Raw genomic sequence first — 24,882 nt, forward strand, 5'->3', positions numbered from 1 at the left:
CATGTCCAACCAATTTCCTGTCTGAGGCCATAACTGTGATTCCTTTCTTCAACTATCAGATGCAATTCTGTCCAGCACAGTGGAAACTATCTTACTAGAAAATGTCATGAGCATGTAAATTTATTTTAGGACACGTTGGCCCAGGGTTGCTGAGTTCTGGAGCTGCAACAGTCAGCAGTGCTGTTTCTGGGGTGGCCGTAGAAGCAGCCTTGAGTTCATCCCTTTGTCATTAAATAATATCAACAAAAAATGTCTTTGTTAATGTCCTTGTGTTATATTTTCCAGGTCAAGATCATTGCTAGGGATGCTAATACCTATCTCACAGGTGTTGTTGGGCAGATGAGGTAAAATGACATGAGTAAAATGGCTGGCTTTGTGGAATTCATTCTCATTCCCTGTTAGCTCCTGGTGTGTGGGTTTTTCGCTTCTCTCCTACTTTGTGGATCTCCCGGAAAGGGATGGTTTTGCTCTTCTTTCTCTTTAAATGGTATTAGAGTTGAAGAGTTCGAGGACCTTTCAATCTCTCTTGTTGTCTGTAACACTTTTTGCTTACCCTGCAGTTTATGTACCTTTTTGGAGATGAAAGACATCGGGGGACTTCCTGCCAGACTGTCAGTGACTTAGCGTTAGCCACTTGACTCACCATCTCGTTCGTTCAGAGAACAGCCTCAGAAAATGTTTTTGTCTTTCCTTTCTCACCCATGAGCCATTTCCTCACTTCCTGGCTATACCCTCTTTTCTCTGGCAGCCAAGATGAAAAAATTCAAGGTGTAATGGGATACCTGAGCTAGCCAAACCTATCCAACTTGTATTGTTCCTACTCTGAGCTCTAGCTGTGCAGCGATGTGCTCAGGGTAATGAAAAGCAGACGCTCTCTGCTGAGGTCATTGCTCCTCACACGGGCAGCCTGCTACAGGAAGCTGTTTATCTGCGCTTTGCTGAGCCAAGCTCCAGCCTCCCAGCAGTTGGAATGTACTGAGAAACCACAGGGCCCGAAGAGACCATGTTCCACAGGCAGTTCCAGGCAGGGACAGTATATTTACACCACACAAGCTGCAGTTTACGTGTGTGGGGGGGGTAACTGTTCATCTGCACACTCTCAAACTTCACCTTCTATGCAATATATATGCCTTCTCAAGGGGGCTTAACCGAGAGAATGGTACTGCTATGTCCAACATGCCCTGAACACTTAACTAACCTGACATAAGGAAAAAGAGGTATTATAGAAAATTTGATGTAAAAACCACATTTTGGGGAGCCTGGGTGGCTCAGTCACTTAAGCCTCAGACTCCTGATTTGGGCTCAGGTCGTGATCTCAGGGTCCTTGGGTCAACACCCACATTGGACTCCACGGTCAGTGTGGTGTCTGCTTGGGATTCATTCTCTCTCCCCCTCTCCCCACTCCTTTCTCTTTCTCTCTCCCTCTCTCCTCTTCTCTCAAATAAATAAATAAGTAAAATTCTTAAAAAAAAAAAACTACTTTTTTTTTTTTTAAAGATTTTATTTATTTATTTGACACAGAGAGACACACAGTGAGAGAGGGAGCACAAACAGGGTCAGTGGGAGAGGGAGAAGAAGGCTTCCCACTGAGCAGGCAGCCCAGCACAGGGCTTCATCCCAGGATCCTGGGACTGTGACCCCAGCCGAAGGCAGATGCTTAACAACTAAGCCACCTAAGTGCCCCCAAACCTACCTTTATAAGGTAGCTTTTTTTCTGAGCCAATGTTTAGATGTTTAGAATTTGATGTTTAGAATCTTAAGCCATACAGCCTGCTCTCTAAACCATCCCAAAGTATTGTTCTTTGCATGGTTTTTCCAACTACGTATTTTTCTTAACTCTTTACCAAAATATCAAGTATCCTTACAGAGTTTCAAATGCGGCTGTAAGATACGGTCACTTGCCTATGAGGGGATGTAATTTGGTTGAGGAGATAATGTTTACTGATTAACAGACAGAATATTGTTAATTTTTTGTTAATAATTCAGGACCTAATATAATGGCATTAAGTCGTGCTCAGAGATCTGAGAATAAGGAGAAATCATGGGTACTAGAGAAGTTAAATAAGGCATCATAGAGGAGTGTGTCTTGACTTATGTGATGGTTAGTTTTATGTGTAATCTTGACCAGATGAGAGTATGCTGAGATGGCTTGTAAAACATTATTTCTGAGTACATCCGTGAGGGTGTTTTCAGAAGAAATTAGCATTTGAATTGGTAGACTTTAAAGAAGATCTATCCTGGGGCATGTGAGTGGCTCGGTCATTGGGCGTCTGCCATTGGCTCAAGTCATGATCCCAGGGTCCTGGGATCGAGCCCTGCCTTGGGCTCCCTGCTCAGAGGGAAGCCTGCTTCTCCCTCTTCGACTCCCTCTTGTGTTCCCTCTCTTTCTTTCTCTCTCTCTCTGTCCAATAAATAAATAAAATCTTTAAAAAAAAAAAAAAAGAAGAAGGAGGAGGAGAAGAAGAAGATCCACCCTCACTAATCTGGGTGGGTCTTATCCAATTCCTTGAGGACCTGACTAAAACAAAAAGGTGGAAGAAGAGTGAATTGGGGTGTTTTTTTTTGGGGGGGGGGTATTTGTTTTGGGCCTTTGATCTCAGACTGGGACTTACACCGCTGACTGACCTGGGTCTTGAGCTTGCAGACCTGAACTGAATTGCACTACCAACTCTCCTAGTTCTTCAGATTGCAAATGGAAGATCATTGGATTTCTTGGCCTCCGTAATCACATGAGCCAATTCCATAATCACATAAGCTAAATCTCCTCTTATATATACAGTTTACCCCTGAACAACAAGTGGTTAGGGACATTGATCCCCAGCACAGTAGAAAATCTATGTATTGGGGCGCCTGGGTGGCTCATTGGGTTAAAGCCTCTGCCTTCGGCTCAGGTCATGATCCCAGAGTCCTGGGATCAAGCCCCGCATCAGGCTTTCTGCTCAGCGGGGAGCCTGCTTCCTCCTCTCTCTCTGCCTGCTTCTCTGCCTACTCATGATCTCTCTCTGTCAAATAAATAAATAAAATCTTTAAAAAAAAAAAAAAAAAGAAAAGAAAATCTATGTATAGCTCTTGACTCCTCCAAAAACTTAATGGCTGATAGCCTACTGTTGACTGGAAGCTTAGTTGATAACATAAACAGTTGATTAATTAACATGTATTTTGTATGTTATATCTACTATGTTCTGATAGTAAAGTAAGCCCAAGAAACGAAAATGTTTCAAGAAAAGCATAAGGAAGAGAACGTACTTTTATAGGACTGTACTGTAAAAAATCTGTGTATAAGTGGACTTGAGCAGTTCATACCTCTGTTGTTCAAGGGTCAACTGTATGTGCGCATATACTACTGCTTCTGTTTTTCTGGAGAACACGGACTAATACAATCTGGAAAGATGAAGAGAATTTGAATAAGTGAATGAGAAAAAATCTTTTTATGTGACACAAAAGTATTATAGCACAGTGGTTAACGAAACAGACTCTGGAGTCAAATCTATGTTTGAGGGCTGCCAATTACTATATGTGATCTTAAGCAGGTTACTTAGCCTCATCTATAAAATAGGGAGACTCACATATAAAATGTAAAATTCCATGTGCCATGATTGTCGGAAGGATAATGAATGTAAAGTGCCTGATATTCTACCTGAGATATACTAAGTGTTGAATAAGTGATAGCTACTATGACTGTTGTTGGTACATTTGAAAAAATATTTACCGAATGTCTTTGTGTTAATTAGTGTTCTAGACACTAGGGGGTCTACAGCAATGACAAAACAGACAAGAAATCCCAACTTTTGTGGAATTTCCATTCTGACATTAGCTTTCATTCTGAAACAATATTTTACCTTTTTTCCCCTCTTGTAATAATTTTAGACTTACAAAAAAGGTGGTAAAAATAGCATAGGGGTGCCTGCGTGGCTCAGTCAGTTAAGTGTCTCACTCTTGATCTCAGCTCTCGTCTTGGTATCAGGGTTGTGAGTTGGAGCCCAATGCTGAGCGTGGAGCCTACTTAAAAAAAAAAACAAAAAAAAAACAAGAACAAGAACAAGAACAACAAAACCACATAGTCTCCATTTGTCTTTCACCCAACTTCTACTTATGTTAGCATCTTCTAAAACCATAGTATAATTATGAAAATCAGTTAATTGAAAACTATTATCTACCTAGAGACATTATCGGAGTTTCACCTTCATTTTTGAAGGGTAGTTTTTTCTGGTATAAGTTCTAGGTTGGCAGCTACTGTCTTTTAGTGCTTTGAAGACACTGTTCCATTTTCTTCTGGTTTCCACAGTTTCTGTTGAGAAGTCAGCTATCTGTCATTCTTACACCTTTGAAGAATAATCTGTTCTTGTCTCTGGCTACTTTTTGGATATTTTTCATTGGTCTTTGGTTTTTGGTAGTTTTACTATAATGTATCTAGGTTTGTTTTTCTTTATATTTAAACCCCTTCATGTTCTTGGTACTTCTTGAACCTGTAACTTGATGTCTTTTATCAGTTTTGAAAGTTCTTAATCTTTAGCTTTTCAGACTTGCTTCTGTTTCACTGTCTTTACTCCTGGGATTCCAGTTACACAAACTTTAGACTTTTTCATGGTATCCTCTCTTATGAACTTTTCTGCATTCTTTATCATTTTTATCTTATGTGCTTTCTTCTAGATATTTTTTCTGACCTATTTGCAGTGCATTAATTCTCTTTCATTTTGTGTAATTTGCTGTTAAACCCATGTACTGAGTTCTTAATTCCAATTATTGTCTTATTTTTGTTTTTGTGTTTTTTTATATCTTACCATGACACTTTTAATGTTTTATTTTTTATTTTATTTTTAAAAGATGTTATTTATTTTACAGAGAGAGGGACAGAAAGAGAGGGAACACAAGCAGGGAGAGTAGGAGAGAGAGAAACAGGCTTCCCACTGAGCAGGGGGCCCAATGCAGGGCTTGATCCCATATCCCTGGGATCATAACCTGAGCCGAAGGGAGACATTTAACAACTGAGCCACCCAGTCACCCCAGTCTGTCTGTTTTAAATATAAAGGAGAAAAAAAAAAAGAAGTTGCAAGCTAGGGAAACCATGAATGTTGAAAGTGAGTTTGAAAAACCTTAAGATTTGTTTACTAGTGTGTCTCATGTTTCTCTTAGTCTTGCCTCCCATAATGTACCTTTATTTTTCTTTTTTATTTCCAGTAGCAAAGAAGATTTTAATTAACTTTGCTTTCTTCTATAGTTTATTATGAAAATTTTATATAGCTTAAATATGCCTTTTGGTTTGTTTTTTAAAGACTTTTGTTTTAAGAGTAGGTTTAGGTTGACAGCAAAATTAAGAAGAAGGTAGAGATTTCCTATGTATCTCATGCTGCCAGAATTCAAAGCAACAGTTATTTTTATTATCATTACCAGCATTCCCTATATTTGGTATATTTGGTTACAACTGATGAACCTACGTTGACATATCATCATCACCCAAAGTTCATAGTTTATCTTAGTATTCACTTGGTATTTTATATTCTATGGGTTTAGATAGATATCTAATGATATAACCATCATTGTGCTATCATATGGAGTATTTTCATTGCTCTAAAAATTATCTGTGTTCTTCCTGTTTATCCCTTCTTCCCAACCAATTCCTAGCGACCACTGTCCTTTTTACTGTCTTCATAGTTTTGCCTTTTCTAGATGTTATATAGTTGGAATCATACATAGCTTTTATATAGTTGGAATCATATATAGTTTTTCGAATTATTTTACTTTTTTTTAAGGATTCACTTATTTATTTGAGAGAGAGAGAGAAAGCAGAAGCAGGAGAGGGAAAGAGAGAGAGAGAGAGCCTCAAGTAGACTCCACAATGAGCATGGAACCTAACATAGGGCTTGATCTCATGACGCTGACATCACAACCCAAGCTAAAACCAAGAATTGGACACTTAACCATCTGCGCCACCCAGGCATCCCATTCACATATTGTATTTTTTTAATTAAAAGATTTTATTTTAAAGTAATCTTTGCACCCAATGTGGGGCTCAAACTCACAACCCTGAGATCAAGAGTTACATGTTATACTGACTGGCTAACCAGGTGTCCCACATTTATTGCATTTTTTAGTTCAAGAATTACCATTCAGGGTTTTTTTTAATGGTTCTTTACTAATTCTTATTCTTCGTTTTCTTGAACATAGTAAAACAAGATTATTTAAAAGTCCATAATTCAAAATCTGGATTCCTTATGGGTATGTGTCTGTATCTGTCTATTTTCTATTCTGTCTCTTGGCTCTTTATTCCATTGTCGTAAATTATAGTATGCTTTTTTCTCCTTAGCTCTGAGTGTTGTATATTGTATATGAAAAATTATAGAGATAGTATAAAGCCTAGAATGCTATTATCTTTCTTCAGAGAGGATTTACATTTGCTTCGGCAGATGGCCTGAGCACGAGCAATCCTGGATTACCTCAATTCAGTTAGGGCTTGAAATAATTTGAAGCTAGGTGTAAGTATCAGGGAGGGCTGTTCTGTTTCTAGGTATGTCTTTTAGGGTGCCAAGCAGAGCCTTAAGGATACACCACAGTCCCTTTATCCAGCTTGGGTGGGTCCTGAGCTCCAGTTTTTTGACCACCAAGCATCAAGAGTCATTTGAAAATTCAGGATCTTAACATTAATTCAAAACTATTACCTGTTCAGTCTATCAACTGTCTCTTTCAGGACTGGCAGAAGCCCCTGAAACGACTAGTGAGTGTAATAATATCTTATTTTTGAAATGGTGATGAGTACAAACGATACTGTGAGATATTTGGGACAACTTTAGGGTTATATGAAAATATCTGAGGTTTCTGTTACCAACAAAAATCACATGTACTGCTAATTCTACTATGTTTATATTCATAACTGAAGGAAATGATAAATTCCAGTTAATGGTTTGTAAAGCTAAGGATGTAAATTTTTTCCCTGTACAAATTTGTGGATCCTTTGAATTCAATCCATGGACTCTTCCATTTAGAATTCCTTTTTATGGGGAAAAGTGGCACCAAATGCTAGGCTGACCTCTTTGGGTTTTATTCTCCTTTCAAAACTTGCCCTTGTCATTCTTCATTTGCCTCAGTGGCTCTCTGATACTTCAACCAGATGCTTTTAATAATTCATTTACTTTTTCTCAAGCCAGAAAGTTTAGTCTAAATTACCTACTCTATCTTTATTGTAAGAGGAAGTTATTTTGGAACTTTTGTTTTGGAGGAATGTAATTATATTAGCATGAGTAGAAAATATCATACACAGGAAGAGGTCACGAAAGGGTCTAACTTGACTTGTGGAGGACTAGTACATGTTGAAAAGCAACAAACAAGAAATGTATAATTTATAAATGTATAAATGTATAATTAAGATAGGGCCAGTTTGTGGAAGGCTCATTTATGTTGAAATAAGAAGAAAGACAAAAAAATGAAAGACAGCACCTTGTAAACACTAAGAAATAAACTCATTGCCTGGTCTTCTTTTAATTTTTAAAATTTGTTAACTGCTTATTAAGTACCTACTATGTGCCAGTCTGTGTGCCAGATATGATCCTCGAGGAATTCATTATCATTCTCATGGGAGGCAAAAAATAATGGCAGTTTCATACCAGAAAAACACTGTTGTTCTTTAGTGTGGACCTACTATATGTTGGATACCATGCTAGTGACGGGTGCAAGATGAGTAAACCAGTTGAACTCAAGGAACTTATGAACTCAAGGGGAAAATCAGACATAAGCATAACTATTAGGATTCTACTAAATACATGCCAAGGAGAATTTCAGGCAGCATGTTTTAGGATAAGCAAAAGGAGGGATTTACTCTATGAATTTTAAGTAAAACTTCATGAAAGAAATAGTATTTCAAGTGGTCCTTAGATGAATAATATAGAATGGGAACTGAACAAGTAGGACATTTTTAGCCAAGGGAACAGCATGAGCCAGGGCACAGAGGTTTTGTGTCTTCAGAGAATGACAAAAGGTCTATGGTCCATGCTTTAGTCCATTCGACCTCCTGTAACAAACTGTCATGGACTAAGTGACTTATAAATAACAGAAATTTATTTCTCACAGTTCTGGAGGCTGGAAGTCCAAGATCAAGGCTTTGGCAGACTCCTTGTCTGTGAAGAGCCCACTTTCTGGTTCATAGATGGCCTTCCTTTCTTTGTATACTCACACAGCCGAAGGGTCAAGAGACCTTTCCTGGGCCTCTTTCATAATGGCAAGAATCTCATTCATGAGGGCTCCAATCTTATGACTTAATCACCTCCCAGAGGCCCCACCCCAAATACCATCCCATTGAGGATTAGGTTTCAGTATGGGACTTTAAAGAGACACAACCATTCAGTCTGTAGCAGTGAGGTAATAGAGCTCAGGGCAATATGTAAGTGAGGGGTTACAAGGAGGGTTTGGTCACGGAAGTTTTCTACTCTATACACCTGGTATGGTATTGGTGCCATTGACTAAGATTATTTAATTAAGGAAATATTTCTTACATAGCCATCTATGCCAGGGTTTATGACAGCTGCTGGGGAAACAGTGATTAAGAAAGCATGGTCTCTACCTTGAGTGTACTCACAGTCAAGTAAGTCAATAATTAAACAACTTGTGATACGAGCTAACTAGAGGCTCAAGGTGTTAAGAATGTCGGGAGGAAGAATATCTTAATTAAGCTTGAGGGATGAGGAAGAGTGTCACAGAACAGATGGCCCTCTAAGCTGGATAGTCTTTATATAATTTATTTATTTATTTAAATTAAGGTTATACGTGCATACAGTGTAAAGAATAAAATAGTTCTGTAAGTATTGTTAAAAAAAAAAGAAAGAAAGAAAAAGGCATTACCCCAACTCCTAATTTAGTTTCCCATTCCTTAGAGGTAACCATTTTCAACTTCTTTGAGTAACTTGTTTGACATTTATTTCTGTATCTCTAAATTACTTACATTGCTACTTCATTTTTTTTCAAAATCAGGCATTATCTCTTGACTTCCCATTGTGTGAAGTGTGAATCTATTTCTCTTTAACACAATTATCATGCATATGTAATTCTATTTACTCTCCAACCTCATGATAAATATATATACATATATATATAATCTTAATTATATATATGTAATATAATTATATATATATACAATCTTAATATTATATATAAAGATTTTGGCTATATCAATATTCTATTTGGTTATATCAATATTTACTATTTATAACTATATAAACACTATTGACACTTGAACTAAGTTGCACAATCTTCTCACTCCTGAGACTACCTCTTTTCTTCTTGTTTGGTTAATTTTTATAAACTTATCACTAATTTATCTCCAAACTCTACCCAACTGAATAAATTGCCTTTCTGGTACTTGCTATTTATTTTCCATTTGCCCCTGCACATCCACTCTCCACATTATGCTGGAGGGCTGATCTGTACAGACTTTAATCCATAGATTCTCTTGCCCTGTGGCTTCCCAATTGGGTTAAAGTGGGAGACTGAAGGGCAGGAGGAGACTGGGTGAGCTTGGGGGTATTTAGTCTCTCCCTACCAGTTTGCTGTGGGTTGAAGTTGGCTCTGTTCCTTTACTGAAGTTCACAGCTTAGGTTAGATGGTCTCTACTCTTCCTATATTCAAGAAGCCACTCCTTCCACTTGTGTCTTAAGGCCTGGGATCACACCAGATCTTAACTATTGTTAGTTTCTGGGTAACCCACTTTCTCTTAACCTTTTCAAGATCTTTGTAAATATTCTCTTTTTACAGTTTTCCTCAGCTACCCTTCTTAAATATATTATCAGTTAACTGCCAGGACTCTGAAGCAAGTACAATGATATTTTTTTGTACTGATTAATTCTCTCAGTTTTATCTTCTTAAAGAAGTCCCTCCTTGAATTTTCTGACCTGCTTTATCTGTATTATTTTATCCCTATGCCTGCTTTATAGTAGCATTCTCTGGACTTCCTCTCATCCTTGTTTTTGATGTACTCATTTAAAAACAAGACCTCATACTCTTTGACACTCTTTCCTTTGAGAAGTAAAGTCTATGTCCTTTCCCCTTGAATATGAATCTAATAGAAGTAATACTATGTGAACTTTTTTCTTTCTTCTTTCTTTCTTTCTTTTTTTTTTTTTTTTCAAAAAGGGGGAGTGTGAGGGGGGGGGGGAGAAATGTAAGGAGGGGGAGGGGCAAAAGGAGAGAGAGAATCTCAAGCAGGCTCCACACCCAGCACAGAGCCCAATGTGGGCTCAGTTTCACAACCCTGAGATCATGACCTGAGCCAAAATCAAGAGTTGGATGCTTAGCCAACTGAGCCACCTACAGTTCCCAACTCTGTGTCTTGGTCTCTGGGAACTTAGTTTTCAGACATTGCCCCTGAGGAGACTCTTTTTTAATAACCAGTTGCCAAGAAGCCCAACCACAAATTTGGTTTTCAGGCCTAAGTGTCCAACATGTGAAGGAAGAAGCTTCCAGATAATTCTTATTTTTTGTGCAGTTTTTTGTGCAGTAACAAAAAACCTAAAACATGTCATTAGCTTTGAGACCAGTCAACAGGTGGAAACCAGAAGGACTTTGAAAAGCCTGACAGTGGAAGTCTGATGGGCTTCAAGGAGACCATCAGTGAAGGCTTAAAAGAGAGTGAGGAAAATGTTAGTTGGAGGTAAGAGGACCCTTATTATGTAATGACAGAAAGTTTGGCAATACTATCATTTTTGGTAATGTGAAAAATAGGAAATCTACATAGTGAGTATGACGATCCTACCTGTGGAGATTTCTGGGCTGGTTATCTTTTTCTAATTACCTACAATAAAATGTGAGAGAGATGAACTAAAGAATGGACTATTTTGTTTTCAGGTCAAATTTAGAGGTAATATAGAGAGCTCAGGACAGTCTTTCTAACCAGCAGAAAGTATTCAAAGTAAGGAAGTGCTTCAGGATAAAGATCAAATCTAAAATGCTGGCAAAGAAATGTAGTCCAAGGGTAAAGATGAACCCTTTGTTAAAAATCTCAGCAAGGGGACGCCTGGGTGGCTCAGTTGGTTAAGCAGCTGCCTTCGGCTCAGGTCATGATCCCAGCATCCTGGGATAGAGTCCCACATCGGGCTCCTTGCTCAGCAGGGAGCCTGCTTCTCCCTCTGCCTCTGCCTGCCATTCTGTCTGCCTGTGTTCGCTCTCTCCCCCTCTCTCTCTCTGATAAAAAAAAAAAAAAAAAAAAAAATCTCAGCAAGATTGCTGGGTGGAGCCTTATGGACTTCACCTTCTTCTTCTTCTTTTTTTCCCCCCACCCATACATTCTTTCAGATGTACTAGAGGCCTAAGGATCTAAGAGCAGCAGGCTCATAGGGAACCCAGATCGGGAAGTGCCAGTCTCAAAGAGGTTTGTGGGTAAATCTTCTGTCCAATGGAGTAAACCCCAATAAAGTTAATAGAAAAACCTCAGCATCCTTTCCCCCTAGTTTTTTGTTTTGGTTTTTGGTGGTTTTTTGGTAAACATATAATTTATTATTAGCTCCAGGGGTACAGGTCTGTGAATCGTCAGGCTTACACACTTCACAGCACTCACCGTAGCACATACCCTCCCCAGTGTCCATAACCCAACCACCCTCTCCCTCAACATCATTTTTAAGAGAATTATATCTGTGGAGGCCCCACTAACTTGGGCTAAAGAAGACATAAATAATGTAAAATTAAAAGTGGCCCCTAGACTTCTATGGGCAAGAAGCAAGCTGAGAAAGCTATTCAGCTGCAAACTGAGACTATGATTTATGAAAATATAAGTATGATTCAGAAGAATGAAACCGAAAGCCCAGAGTACAGAGTCAAAAGTCATGGGAAGTCATTATCAGGGAGAGGTACTAGGCTCAAATCATGGAAATGAGACATGTGGGTGGGTGGATTTCAGAATTGCAACGGACCAACAGTTGCTATATTGCCTCTCATTCTCCCTCTTTTTGGTTGGAAGTTTATTGTGGTTATCCTATCACTGTATTACCCTTGTACATACTGGGTGTGTAGGAGCATATAACTTCTCTCTTTAGTTTACAGGCGTTTAGAATGAGGAATTATACAGGAGCTGTACCCAAGAAATTGCACTGGAGGCACTTCATCTCTACCTGGAATTGATTTATGTCAAGATCTAGAGTTTATGTTGATGCTAAAATGGAATTAGACTTTGGGTGTTTCGGTGGGGAGTGTATTTTGCATTTGTAAGGAATATAAATTGTTATGGCCGGAGGGCAACTGTGGGTGATTCTATTTCCCAAAGATAGCTGTACCCAATATCTCCTATCCTACATGATCTTCTACAAAGTGACCTTGCCATGTGCCCATGGTGTGTGCCTTGGTGTGCACATATATTCATTCATTGTGCTAGACTTTTAATCTGAGGACTCATGCCTTTCCATTCCAAGAAATTTTCTCCAATATTTTTCCCTCCATTTTCTCTGTTCTTTCAAACCTCTTGTCTACATACATATATACCCATAGATACATAGTTTTATATAAATTGTATCATACCACACATGCTGTTCTGCATAATTTTTATTTTTCAGATTATATCGGCTGTATATCCTTTAAGATCTGTAACATAATTGACATTTAATATTTATCAATCGATGTGGCATCTAAACATACCTACCCAATCGTTACACTGATATATAGAGAATCTTTAAGCTCTTTCTTATACCTGTAAGTGGCCCACACATCAGATAAAAACTTTTTAGACTGTGTGTCCCAGTGTGGACTTCCGAAAATATGGTTACCATATGCTAAGACATGAGTTGGGGAATCAGCTTAGTGTTTGGTGCTCTCCACTGTTCATCCTTCCTTTCCTATATGATGACTCCTTCTTAAATGAAGGAGTCTACATTCTGGACAGTCATTTAAAATTGCAATATTTTATGGAAACAATTATCTCTAATGACTTTTGTAAAAATAGTATGTTTCTTTTGGGGTCTGAAGCTGAGTGGTGATGCAAGATTTCTTTTCCTAGGAATCCAGACCTTCTCTTTAATCAGCAAACCCCTTTAATTTGCTAAAGATCAGTTTAGTGCCCTGTTGACCATTCAGTGGAACAAGAGTGTTAGAGAGAGATCCCTTGTGTTTTTTCTTTAGCTGTAAATTCCATCAAGCTAGCCCATTAATTGCAGTGGATGGGAACTGGAGAGCTGTTCATTTGGCAGTTAGCAAAGGGTGGTAGAAGAAAGAAAAATATCTCTGATATTTTTGCTTAGGGATTTGGGAATTCAGAATTCAGTTAGAGATAACTAGATTAATGTGTTTAAATACTTCGAGTCACTTTAAATCATTCCTTGTTTTGTAACATACTAACAAGATCTTAGAAGTGGTTAAAACAGTGTTTGGGAAATTCTTTTGTGGATTAGGATCCTCCAAAAGCATCATCTGTTAATGAGCAGATTGTTTAGGTGATAGATAAGCAAACATAGATTAGCTAATAGAGTAAGAAGTCCTGTGTCCTGTGGTTACCTCTCTGTATCTGAGAAGGGGTATCATTTGTAGGCAAGAGGCAGTTTCTTTGGGGTCCACTGTCTCTGTTCTACAGAGCCATTTTTTTTTTTTTTTTTAAATCCCATCCTAAAGGTAATAAGAACATGTAGTGGCACTAGATGGTATTCATCAGTTTAGGATGTTGACATGTTAGATTGTATAAAACAAGGCAGAAAGGATTACTTTTTGCCAGCTGCATCATTTCTGGCAAGAGCTTACTATGTTCCTGCTTGTTTTGCTGTCATTGTTGTTAACCCATTAGAGAAACTAACCACTATTTTGGTTCCAGCCAAATCTTTGTCATCACTGGCCTAAAAACCTCTTGGGGACCAAAGAGCACCTGGCCATTCTGAAAGCCTCTCTCCTCAGTGATCGATGCTCATCTCTGCGGGCTTCCCAAAGCCCTCCTCCCTTTTTCCCGAAGCACCTTCAAGCATTTCTGCATGGCTACCCACTCACGCTCTTCTATTGTACCTCCTCCTCCTGCCTTACTGAATGCTGGATTTCCCAGCTCACAACTCTTAAGAAGGAGCTTTATTTCAGAGTAGAAAGGGGCCCCCATATGTGGCCTATTATATCCATATCAACTTGCTTACCCTTTTCAAACAGCTATTGTCTTTTAATAGGGTCCTGCCTGGCAGGGGGAGTCCTTAATTCTTGCCATATAAGAATGGGCAGCTTGAGTTACAGCGAACTGCAGTTTCGTGCTCTGATCAAAAGGCCTCTGTTGTTTTTAGGGTTTTTTTTTTTTTTTCTTTTTCCCTCCCTCTCTCTCTCTCTTTCTATATCCTGGGCTAATAATTCAGCACAGCAAGGTCATTACAGGCTTTGAATTGAGAGTTGAGAGTGTTAAATTACTGACCTAGAATAAAAGAGATCTGGGGGGCTCTCGAGAAAGATAAAGGGATTCCGGCTAGTGAAGTGCAAGCCCAGCAACCTCGCTTCTTAACAATATTCTTTTTTTTAATCCTCTCTGTCTCCAGAAGTCTTTTCCGGGACAAGGAAAGATCTCCTGCCAGAGAAATTAGGTTAGGAACTCAGCAGCATCTTCAGAGAGCCATGGCCCAAGTGCTGGCAACTCTCGAGGCCTGTGTAGCTGTCCTTTCATCTCCCCACCTAGTCGGAACTTCACACTCGGCCACCTCCCTCCCCCAGCCTGTCTGGTCCTGGACCATGTAAGTCAAATATAAGTGCTATTTCAGCTGAAAGGTTCTGTCTCACGCAGGATTTCAGACATGTGAAAAACTGACCACTTGGGTTTCAAAATATCTTAAAAATAGGGCATTGTCTCATCAAAAGCTGCTTCCATTCCATTTATATTTTGTAAATAACCTTTGTCTGGTCCTACCATACCTTAACAAGAAGAACATTACCCCGTTGTGACTGAATGTGACACCTTCACTCTACGCTATTGGGTCTTCTTCATACTTGGCCCAAAGTATTATCTCCCATGTATCCTTTTCCCCATAATCTCCTAAAGCCAAGCACCATCTCTGGAAAATACCGACTTCCTATGTCTCCTATTTTTAGAAAAGCCCCTGAAATCAACCATCACAGATTTCTACTGGGCAAAGTAATAATAATAGCTGATAGTCCTTGAATGTGCCAGGCATTATACAACATGCATTATCATCACATATAATCATCTTTGGCAACTTTCATTCCTGTTACAGTCTTGTAGATAAAATAACTGAGGCACATAATGGTTAAGTACCTGGCCCAAAGTCACAAAAGTAGTAAGTGGCAGAATCAGTCCCAGAGGAGTGCTGCTTGAATTTCAACGTGCGTGTGAACCACATGGAGTCTTGTTAAAATGCCGAATCAGTTTTAGTAGGTCTGAGATGGGGCCGAGATTCTGGTTTCTAACAGGCTTCTAAGTGATGCCACTGCTGCTGTCTTTGGTCCATTCTTCCAGTAGCAAAGCCGTAGTCATTCTTACTTCAGAATCATTCTAATAAAATATTTTAGTTATACTTTCCAACCACTCATTCTTCAGACAATCCTATAAATATACATATGAGGTGTTTGACACCAATATCTTCATTTATTTCTGGTAAATTTATTATGGTAAAATATACACAACAAAATAACCATTTCAATTATTTTTAAGCGTACAGTTCTGTGGCATCAAGTACGCTAACACTTTTCTGCATCTATCTCCATCATCTATCCAGAACTTCCTCATCTTCTCAAACTGAAACTGTACTTGTTAAACACTGACTCCCCAATCGCATCAACTAGAGAATTAGGAAGTTTCAGATGTAAAAAGGGGAAAGACTAGAATGTACCCTGTGTAACACTGGAATTGAACCAATGTTCTCATGGATTTTAATATATGTAGATATCTAGATGTATAGAAATGAATCTAGGTGTGTGTATGTGTGTGTATGCACACATGCAGAGTGTGTATACATAAATCTTCCTTTGTCTTCACCCTGACTCTGGGAGAGCCTAGAAGCAATGACACATTTGGAGCACATCTAGCATTCACCTAAGTTTTTAAACAGTCCTCTAACTGGGGTGCCTGGGTGACTCAGTCATTAGGCATCTGCCTTTGGCTTGGGTCCTCCCGATCCCAGGGTCATTGGATCAAGCCCTGCATTGGGCTCCCTGCTCGGCAGGAAGTCTGCTTTCCCTTCTCCCACTCCCCCTGCTTGTGTTCCTGCTCTTGCTGTCTCTCTCTCTGTCAAATAAATAAATAAAATCTTTAAAAAAAAAACAGTCCTCTAATAAAAGCAACTTGGTCTTCTTGGAGAAATGGCTGGCTGTAGGATTGAGTGGGAAAGAACAAGATGAGCCTGGAACATATTTTTCAAATGCAAATAAATGAAACAAGATGGGATTGGGAGGAAGACAAACCATAAGTGACTCTTAATCTCACAAAACAAACTGAGGGTTGCTTGGGGTGGGGGTTGGGAGAAGGGGGGTGTGGTTATGGACATTGGGGAGGGTATGTGCTATGGTAAGTGCTGTGAAGTGTGTAAACCTGGCGATTCAAAGACCTGTACCCCTGGGGATAAAAATATATGTTTATAAAAAAATAATAATAATAAAATAAAAATTAAAAAGATTTAAACAAAAAAGTAAGGAAGTGATCAAAGAATTGTGTGGACATGTCAAAACGACGTAGAAGTCAGTTTGGGGCACCTGGCTGGCTCAGTTGGTAGAGCCTGGGACTCTGGATTTCAGGGCTATGAGCTCAAGCTTCACATTGGGCATAGAGCCTATATACTTACCTACTAAGTAAATAAATAACAGTGGTTCTAGGAGTCATCTTCTTTTTATTCTTGTTTTTCAAGAAAAATCAGGTCAATTTTTCTCAGTTTTAAATAAATACTTTAACAGGGTTAGAAATACTCTTCATAAGGCCTAAAGATTAGGGATGCTTATGTGGCTCATTCAATTAAGTAACGGACTCTTGTTTTGGTTCAAGTTATGATCTTATGATCTCAGTGTCCCAGGATTGGCTGCGTGCACCTCCCCCCCACCCCTCCCCCATCTGCATGTGCTCTCTCTCTCTCAAAAAAAAAATTTTTTTTTAAATAAGGCCTGTAAATTAGATAACAATATTGTATCAATTTTAATTTTCTGATTTTGATCACTATGCCTTGGTCGTATAAGAGAATTCCTTATTTTTTAGTAAATATATGCTGTATTTAGGGGAAAAGGAGTATCATGTCTACAACTTACTCTTTTAACAGTTCTGAAAAATAGTAAATATATATGTGTGTGTGAGAGAGAGATTAGAGAAGTTTGAGTGAGATCAAATGTAACAAAATACTCACATTTGAATAATCTAGGTGAAGGGTATTCAGGAATCCTGAATCCTGTGCTATTCTTGAAGTTTTCTGTAAATTTGAAATAATGTAGAAATACAAAACAACTGAAATCTCAAGAGGAAAAAACCAAACAACTTAAAGAATGGAAGAACTTACTCAATGAAATTTGAATACTGGTCTTGGAGAAATCTGTTTGAGGTAAACATTATAGTATACATCTGTTTGACCTTTAAAATGTTTTAGGAACACTTTTGTTTGATTTTAGAGGTAAGATTGATACCTATTAAAAAACTTTTTAGTTCAGTTAAATACAATGAAAAAGCAAGAACATGCATTTTTATGCAGGTAGAAAATTTGTTTTGGATTTCTGGTCATAATGGTTAGCAGTGCTTATGATTTGGCTTTCTTATCCATTACAGACACATGGTAATACATAAAATTTTCTGAAGAGAAAATGTAAAGAACATAGCCATTTTATAAAATCAGTGTAAATTCATCCATGGGCGAGAAACCAAACAAACCACAATGCTAATGGGGCTAAAACCACAGGCCTCTTGTGTTCTGGGTTCAGAAGCAAGCACAGGAAACTGAGAGTTCATTTCTTAAGGAATAGTAAAAGGCAGGAGATTTTTTTTTTTTTTTTTAATTATGACTGCTACCTGGAAAATGGCTTATATAAAACATGGGTCTCTGAAAAGAAGCAACCCTACAACCCAGGATGAGTAGTCTGAGCTACTCAAGGTTCAGTGACAGTCTCTGTGATATCCCCAATATCATTAGGAATGGAGCATTAACTCACCCAATATCCGATCTGATCCTAGACTAGGATCTGTCCCCAGTAGAGAGTAAGGGATTGAGTAACTGGAGACAGTGATAACCTCTCACTTAAGGGGAGTCTACACGCTGAAATTCCAAAATATGTGAGAACAACTAATGCTAAGAAAGAGCCAACAATTGAAATAGAAATTTTCTCCAGAGAAAATATGACTAAATATTTTAGTTGAATTTGAAATAAAGTTTAAGATCCTCAGGGACATAATAAAAGGAATGGTCATCATTAAAAAAAGAGAACAACTGAATTATTTGTGTTTTGGGTGTTGAGTTGTATAAGTTCTTTATATGTTTTGGACACTAATCCTTTATCAGATACATCATTTGCAAATATCTCCTCCCATTCTGTAGGCTGCCTTTAGTTTGGTTGATTGTTTCCCTTGCTGTGCAGAAGTCTTTTATTTTGACGAAGTCCCAGTTGTTTATTATTGCTTTTGTTTCCCTTGCCTCAAGTACCATATCTAGTAAGAAATTGTTACGGCTGACATCAGAGGTTGCTACCTGTGTTCTCCTCTAGGATTTTAATGTTTCCTGTCTCACATTTAGGTCTTTAATCCACTTTGAATTTATTTTTGTGTGTGGTGTAAGAAAGTGGTCCGATTTCATTCTTCTGCATGTTGCTGTCCAGTTTCCCAACACAATTTGTTGAAGAGGCTGCCTTTTTCCATTGGTTAATCTTCCCTGCTTTGCCAAAGATTAATTGACCAGAATTGTGGGTTCATTTCTAGGTTTTCTATTCTGCTCCACTGAGCTATCTATTTTTGTGCCAGTACCATACTGAATTGATCACTACAGGTTTGTCATATAACTCGAAGTCCAGAATTGTAACGCTTCCAGCTTTGCTTTCTTTATTCTTTTCTTTTCTTTTTTTCTTACAGATTTTATTTATTTGTTTATTTGACAGAGAGTGGGAGCAAGAAAGGGAACTCAAGCAGGGGGAGATGGAGAGGGATAAGCAGGTTCCCCACTGTGCAGGGACCCAGACATGGGGCTCCATCCCAGAAAGCCAGGATCATGACCTGAGCCAAGGCAGATGCGTAACCACTGAGCACCCCAGGCACCCCTGCTTTTCTTTTTCAAGATTGCTTTAGCTATACAGGATCTTTTGTGGTTCCATACAAATTTTAGGATTTGTTTGTTTTAGCTCTGTGAAAAATGCTATTGGTATTTTGATAGGGATTACATTAAATGTATAGATTGCTTTGGGTACTATAGACATTTTAACAATATTTGTTCTTCCAGGGGCGCCTGGTGGCTCAGTCAGTTAAGAGACTGACTCTTGGTTTGGACTCAGGTCATGATCTCAGGGTGGTGGGTTCTGCTCCTACGCTGGGCTCTGCACTCAGCACAGATCTGCTTGCAATTCTTTCCCCTTCTTTCTCCTTCCCCATCTGCTCCTTCCCCTCCTCTTTCTCTAATAAATAGATAAAATCTTTTTATGAACCCAATATTTGTTCTTCTATTCCATGAGCATAGAATGTTTTTCCACTTCTTTTTTTTTTTTTTTAAGATTTTATTTATTTATTTGACAGAGAGATATCACAAGCAGGCAGAGAGGCAGGCAGAGAGAGAGGAGGAAGCAGGCTCCCTGCTGAGCAGAGAGCCCAATGTGGGGCTCGATCCCAGGACCCTGAGATCATGACCCGAGCCGAAGGCAGCGGCTTAACCACTGAGCCACCCAGGCGCCCCTGTTTTTCCACTTCTTTATGTCCTCTTCAATTTCTTTCATCCATGCTTTATACTTTTCAGAGTACAGATCTTTTACTTCTTCGGTTAGGTTTATTCCTAAGTATCTTATGGGTTTTGGTGCAGTTGTAAATAGGATTGATTCCTTGATTTCTCTTTCTGCTGCTTTATTACTTGTATGTAGAAATGCAATAGATTTCTGTATGTTGATTTTGTATCCTGCCACTTCAGCAAATTCATGTATCAGTTCCAGCAATTTCTTGGTGGGATCTTTTGGATTTTCCATATAGAGTATCATGTCATCTGCAAATAGTGGAAGTTTGACTTCTTTGCCAATTTAGATGCCTTTTATTTCGTTGTGTTCTCTGATTCTCTGTTACTATGTGTTCTCCATTACTGTGTTAAATAATAGTGCTGAGAGTGGGATGGTGCTGAGGGTCCTGGGATTGAGCCCTGCATCAGACTCCAGGCTCAGCCGGGAGCCTGCTTCTCCCTCTGCCTCTGCCTGTTGCTTCCCCTACTTGTGCTCTCTCTCCTTGTCAAATAAATAAATAAATTTTTTTTTTAAAAATTCGACAGATTAAACTTTAGACCAGACATAAAAGAATAAAGAATTCATCATTTGGAAGATAATACTAAGTACAACACAAAGATAAAAGATGAAAATTATGAAAGGACCCAGAAAATACACCGAGAGGCTACAGTGTACATCTAATGGAAAAGGAAAGGATACAGGGGATGGTAGTGAAGGAATATTTGAAAAGATGCTCTCTGAGACGAAAGGCATAAGTCAGATTAAAGTGTTGCGCAAGCTAAATAAAAATATACCTACATGACAGACACATTGTAAAATCCACAGAACATTGATGATAAAGAAAATAGCTTATATGAATGGTAAGAATGATTAACTCCACGAGGAATGGCAGGAGTTTGACTGATGGCCTCTCGACAGCAGTGATAGATGCCAGATGACACTGGAATAGTATCTTTGAAGTGCTGAGAGAAGATAAATGACAACCCAGATTTCCCACCTGGTTAAACCATTACTCCAGAGGGCAAATAAAGATATTTTCAAGAAAATGAAAACTGAGAGCATTTACCACCCACAGGCTTTTGTGAAAACAGCAGGTCTGTGAATATTCAGAAATTCATAATTTGAAATCACAAAAAGCATAGAAAACCTGAAGTTGTTTTTGCTGAGCTTTCTGAAAACTCGTTTGGGAGCAAACTTGACCTGGACTTGTTTATGAGGCTATATTTGGTCTTTATTTAATCTTTTTTTTTTTTTAAATCTTCTTAATGTAAATATATGTTTCACTGTGGAAATTTTACGATGCTTTACTTTTGGGTTTGTTTTGTTTTAAGATTTTATTTATTTATTTGTCAGAGAGTGAGCAGGGAGAGCATCAGGCTGAGGGAGAAGCAGGCTTCCCTCTGAGCAAGGGGCCAGATTCAGGACTCGATCCCAGGACCCTGGGATCATAACCTGAGCCCAAGACAGATGTTTAATCGACAGAGCCATCCCGGCATCCCTCAAACTTCCTAACTTTGAAACTTAATATGAAACTACAGTACTGAAAACAGTATATATTGGCATAAAGGCAGACATATAGACTATTGGAATAGATTAGAGAACCCAGAAACAAACCCTTGTATGTATAGTCAATTGATTTTCAACACGGGTGCTCTTCACTCGGGAAAGGACTACTATTCAACAAGTCTTTCCAGCAAGTGTTGCTGGGGAAACTAGCTATTCACATGCAGAAGAAGGGAGTTAACCCATATCTTATATCTTATATAAAAGTTACCTCAGAGTGCCTGGATGGCTCAGTTGGTTAAGCGGTCAGCTCTTGATTTGGGCTCAGGTCAAGGTCTCAGGGTCCTGGGATCAAGCCCTGTGTCAAGCTCCACACTCAGCAAAGAGTATGCTTGAGGAATTCCCCCCCCCCCCGCTCCTTACCCTGTTCACTTGCTCTAAAATAAATAAATAAATCTTAAAAAATTAAAAATTAAAATTAACTCAAAATGGATCAAAGATCTACATTTAAGAGCCAAAAGTATAAAACTCTGAGAAGAAACAAACCAAATGTCTTTATAGCATTATAATTGACAGTGATTTTATGGTTATCAGAGCACAAGTACAAGGACAAAAGAAAAAAATCGATAAAATGGACTTCATCAAAATTAAGAGCTTTTTGTGCATCAGACTATAGTATCAAGGCAAGAAGACAACCTGCAGAATGAGAGAAGATATTTTCAAGTTATATATCTGATAAGGGATTCACAGCTGGAATATATAATGAACTGCTACAACTCAACAACAAAAAAGTTATTAGTAAATGGGCAAGAGCCTTAAATAGACATTTTTCCAAAGAAAATATACACATGTCAATAAGTACATGAAAATATGATCAGCGCATCATTACTCATTGGTGACATACAAATCAAAACCACAATGAGATACCACTTCACACCTACTACCATGGCTATTTTAAAAAAATAAGAAAATAGAAAAAACACTGGTGAGGATTAGATCTCTTGTGCACTGCTACGAGAAGATAAAACAGGCAGCCACTGGGGAATAGTTTGGTGTTTTCTCAGAAGTTTAAATATACAATTACTATATGACATAGCAGTTCCACTTCTGGGTATATACCCAGAAGAATTGAAAGCAGGATGTTTGAAGAAGAGAAATTTGTGCACCAATGTTCATAGAAGCATTAGTCATAATAGCCAAGAGGTAGAAACAACCCATGTGTTCATCAGCAGATAAATGAATAAACAAATGTGGCATATACGTACAATGACATATTATTCATCCTTAAAAAGGAATGAAATTTGATATAAGCCCAACAAAAACTTAGTGAAATAAGCCAGGGGCACCTGGGTGGCTCAGGTGGTTGGGTTTCCACTCTTAGTTTCAGCTCAGTTCATGGTCTCAGGGTTGTAGGATCAAGCCCCATGTGGGGCTCTGTACTCAGTGTGGAGTTTGCTTGAGATTTTCTCCCTCTTCCTCCTTCCCTGGCCCTTCCTCTGCTTGTGGGTGCATGCTCTCTCTCTCTTTCTCCCTAAAATAAATAAGTAAATGAAATCTTTTTGAAAAAAAGAAAAAAGGTGGGGCGCCTGGGTGGCTCAGTGGGTTAAAGCCTCTGCCTTCAGCTCAGGTCATGATCTCAGGGTCCTGGGATCAAGGCCCACATCGGGCTCTGTGCCCAGCAAGGAGCCTGCTTCTCCCTCCCCCTCTGCCTTCCTCTCTGCCTACTTGTGATCTCTCTCTCTGTGTCCAATAAATGAATAAAATCTTTTAAAAAAAGAAAAAAGTAGAAAAAAGGGGCACTTGGATGGCTCAGTTGTTTAAACATCTGCCTTTGGCTCAGGTCATGATCTCAGGGTCCTGGGATTGAGCCCCACATCAGGCTCCCTGCTCAGCAGGGAGCCTGCTTCTTTCTCTGCCTCTGTTTCTCCCCCCAACTTATGCTTTCTCTCTCTCTCTCAAATAAATAAATAAAATCATAAAAAAAAAAAAAAAGAGAAAGAAGCCAGACACACAAGGGCAAATTTTATACAGCTCCACTTATAAGAGGTACCTAGAATAGACAAATGCATAGAAACAGAGGGTAGAATAGAAGTTACCGAAGTCTGGGAGGAAGGTGGAAGAAGACATTACTTTTTTTGTTGGGGTTAATGATAAAGTTCTGTGAATAGATAATAGTAATGGTTAACTGTTTTGTGAATGTATTTAAGCCACTGAATTGTATACTGCCAGTACTTAAAAGGATAAATATGATGGCTAAAATAGTATTATAAGCATTTTACCATATTTTTTAAAGTTCCTAATTTAAAAGATAGAAGTCAAAATCTAGAAAATAATATCAGAAGAGAAAAGTGCTCATAGATTATTTAGAGTGTGCTTTGGTTCTTGTCTTGCTTTGGACAGTAATAAAAATAATGAATGACTTGACATTCTAAAAAGTGTGTAGCTACTCGCTTGAAAGGATGTATGCATCCATGTTTATCGTAGCATTATTTACAGTAACCAAGATATGGAAGCAACCTAAGTGTCCAACAATAGATGAATGGGTAAAGAAGGTATGGTATACGTATACAATGGAATATTACTCGGCCATAAAAAAGAAGTAACTCTTGTCAGAAATTTCTGACAACAAGGATGAACCTATAGGGTACTATGCTAAGTAACTCAGAGAAAAACAAATACCATATGGTTTCAATTAAATGTGGAATCTAAAAAATAAAACAAATGAACAAACACACATGCACTGTTAAGAGTAAGATGGAGTCACTCATGTCAAGCAATGATGCAAGCATTTAAGGGTTCTGAAGCTATCAGATATCACTGAGATCGGCCCAGCTGAAAACACCCCAGAGCTGGTAACTAGGAGAAGCACAGGAGGTCTGAAGGGTCTCAAGATGGATTAAATTCCTTTAAAAAGGGAGTTTGCAGCAAACTGTAGACTCTCCAGACACTGACCCCTCAATGTCCGAGCACTTAAAAAAGGCAACCACTGCTGAAGGCTCTACCTGATTGATCTCTGAACAGAACTGAGATCCTCCATTGTTTGAACAGAATAAGCAGTAAGTTCCAAGAGCTGACCCCGGCTGGACTGAGGCCTTATCTCAACTGCGCACCCACAGACTGACTTTGTTCTCTTACTATCCACCATGTTATCTTGTTCTTTGTGTGACTTAGGTCTTGTGTTTTGCTCTGGGTGCCATGTACGAAGCCAAGTTAATCATGTGGTGAAATGACATTGAATTTGGAATCCTGAACCTGCTTTATAATTATGCTAGCCTTGCTTTAATGACTGAATAAAGCTGGCAGTGTGGAAAGTCATAACTCATGTGTGCATCTTCATAGTGTGCTCGTGACATAGACCAGAAACAGACTCATAAATACAGAGAACAAACTGATGGTTGCCAGAGAGGAGGGCGTGGGGATGGGCAAAACAGGTGAAGGGGATTAAGAGGTGCTATCTTCCAGTCATAAAGTAAGTCACAGGGATGAAAAGTACCCTGTAAGGAATATGGTCAATAATACTGTAATAACTCTGATGGTGACAGATAGGGACTACACTTACTGTGATGAGCA

At 38.7% G+C, this 24,882-nt stretch overlaps 1 protein-coding gene across 4 annotated transcripts in view; it reads left to right on the forward strand.

Annotated features, from left to right (window-relative positions):
- Positions 1 to 24,882, forward strand: part of LOC132008427 (centriolar satellite-associated tubulin polyglutamylase complex regulator 1) — a 187,921-nt gene that overhangs the window by 53,666 nt on the left and 109,373 nt on the right. For 2 of the 4 annotated variants that reach the window (XM_059387035.1, XM_059387038.1), the window contains exon 2: positions 14,463 to 14,654. The exons of the other annotated variants lie outside the window; for them this stretch is intronic. In XM_059387035.1, coding sequence (XP_059243018.1) covers positions 14,463 to 14,654 — 192 coding nt within the window. The remainder of the gene's footprint in view (positions 1 to 14,462; positions 14,655 to 24,882) is intronic. 4 annotated transcript variants of the gene reach the window in all.

This window comes from Mustela nigripes, unplaced genomic scaffold (assembly GCF_022355385.1).
Source record: "Mustela nigripes isolate SB6536 unplaced genomic scaffold, MUSNIG.SB6536 HiC_scaffold_148, whole genome shotgun sequence".
Lineage (NCBI taxonomy): Eukaryota > Metazoa > Chordata > Mammalia > Carnivora > Mustelidae > Mustela > Mustela nigripes.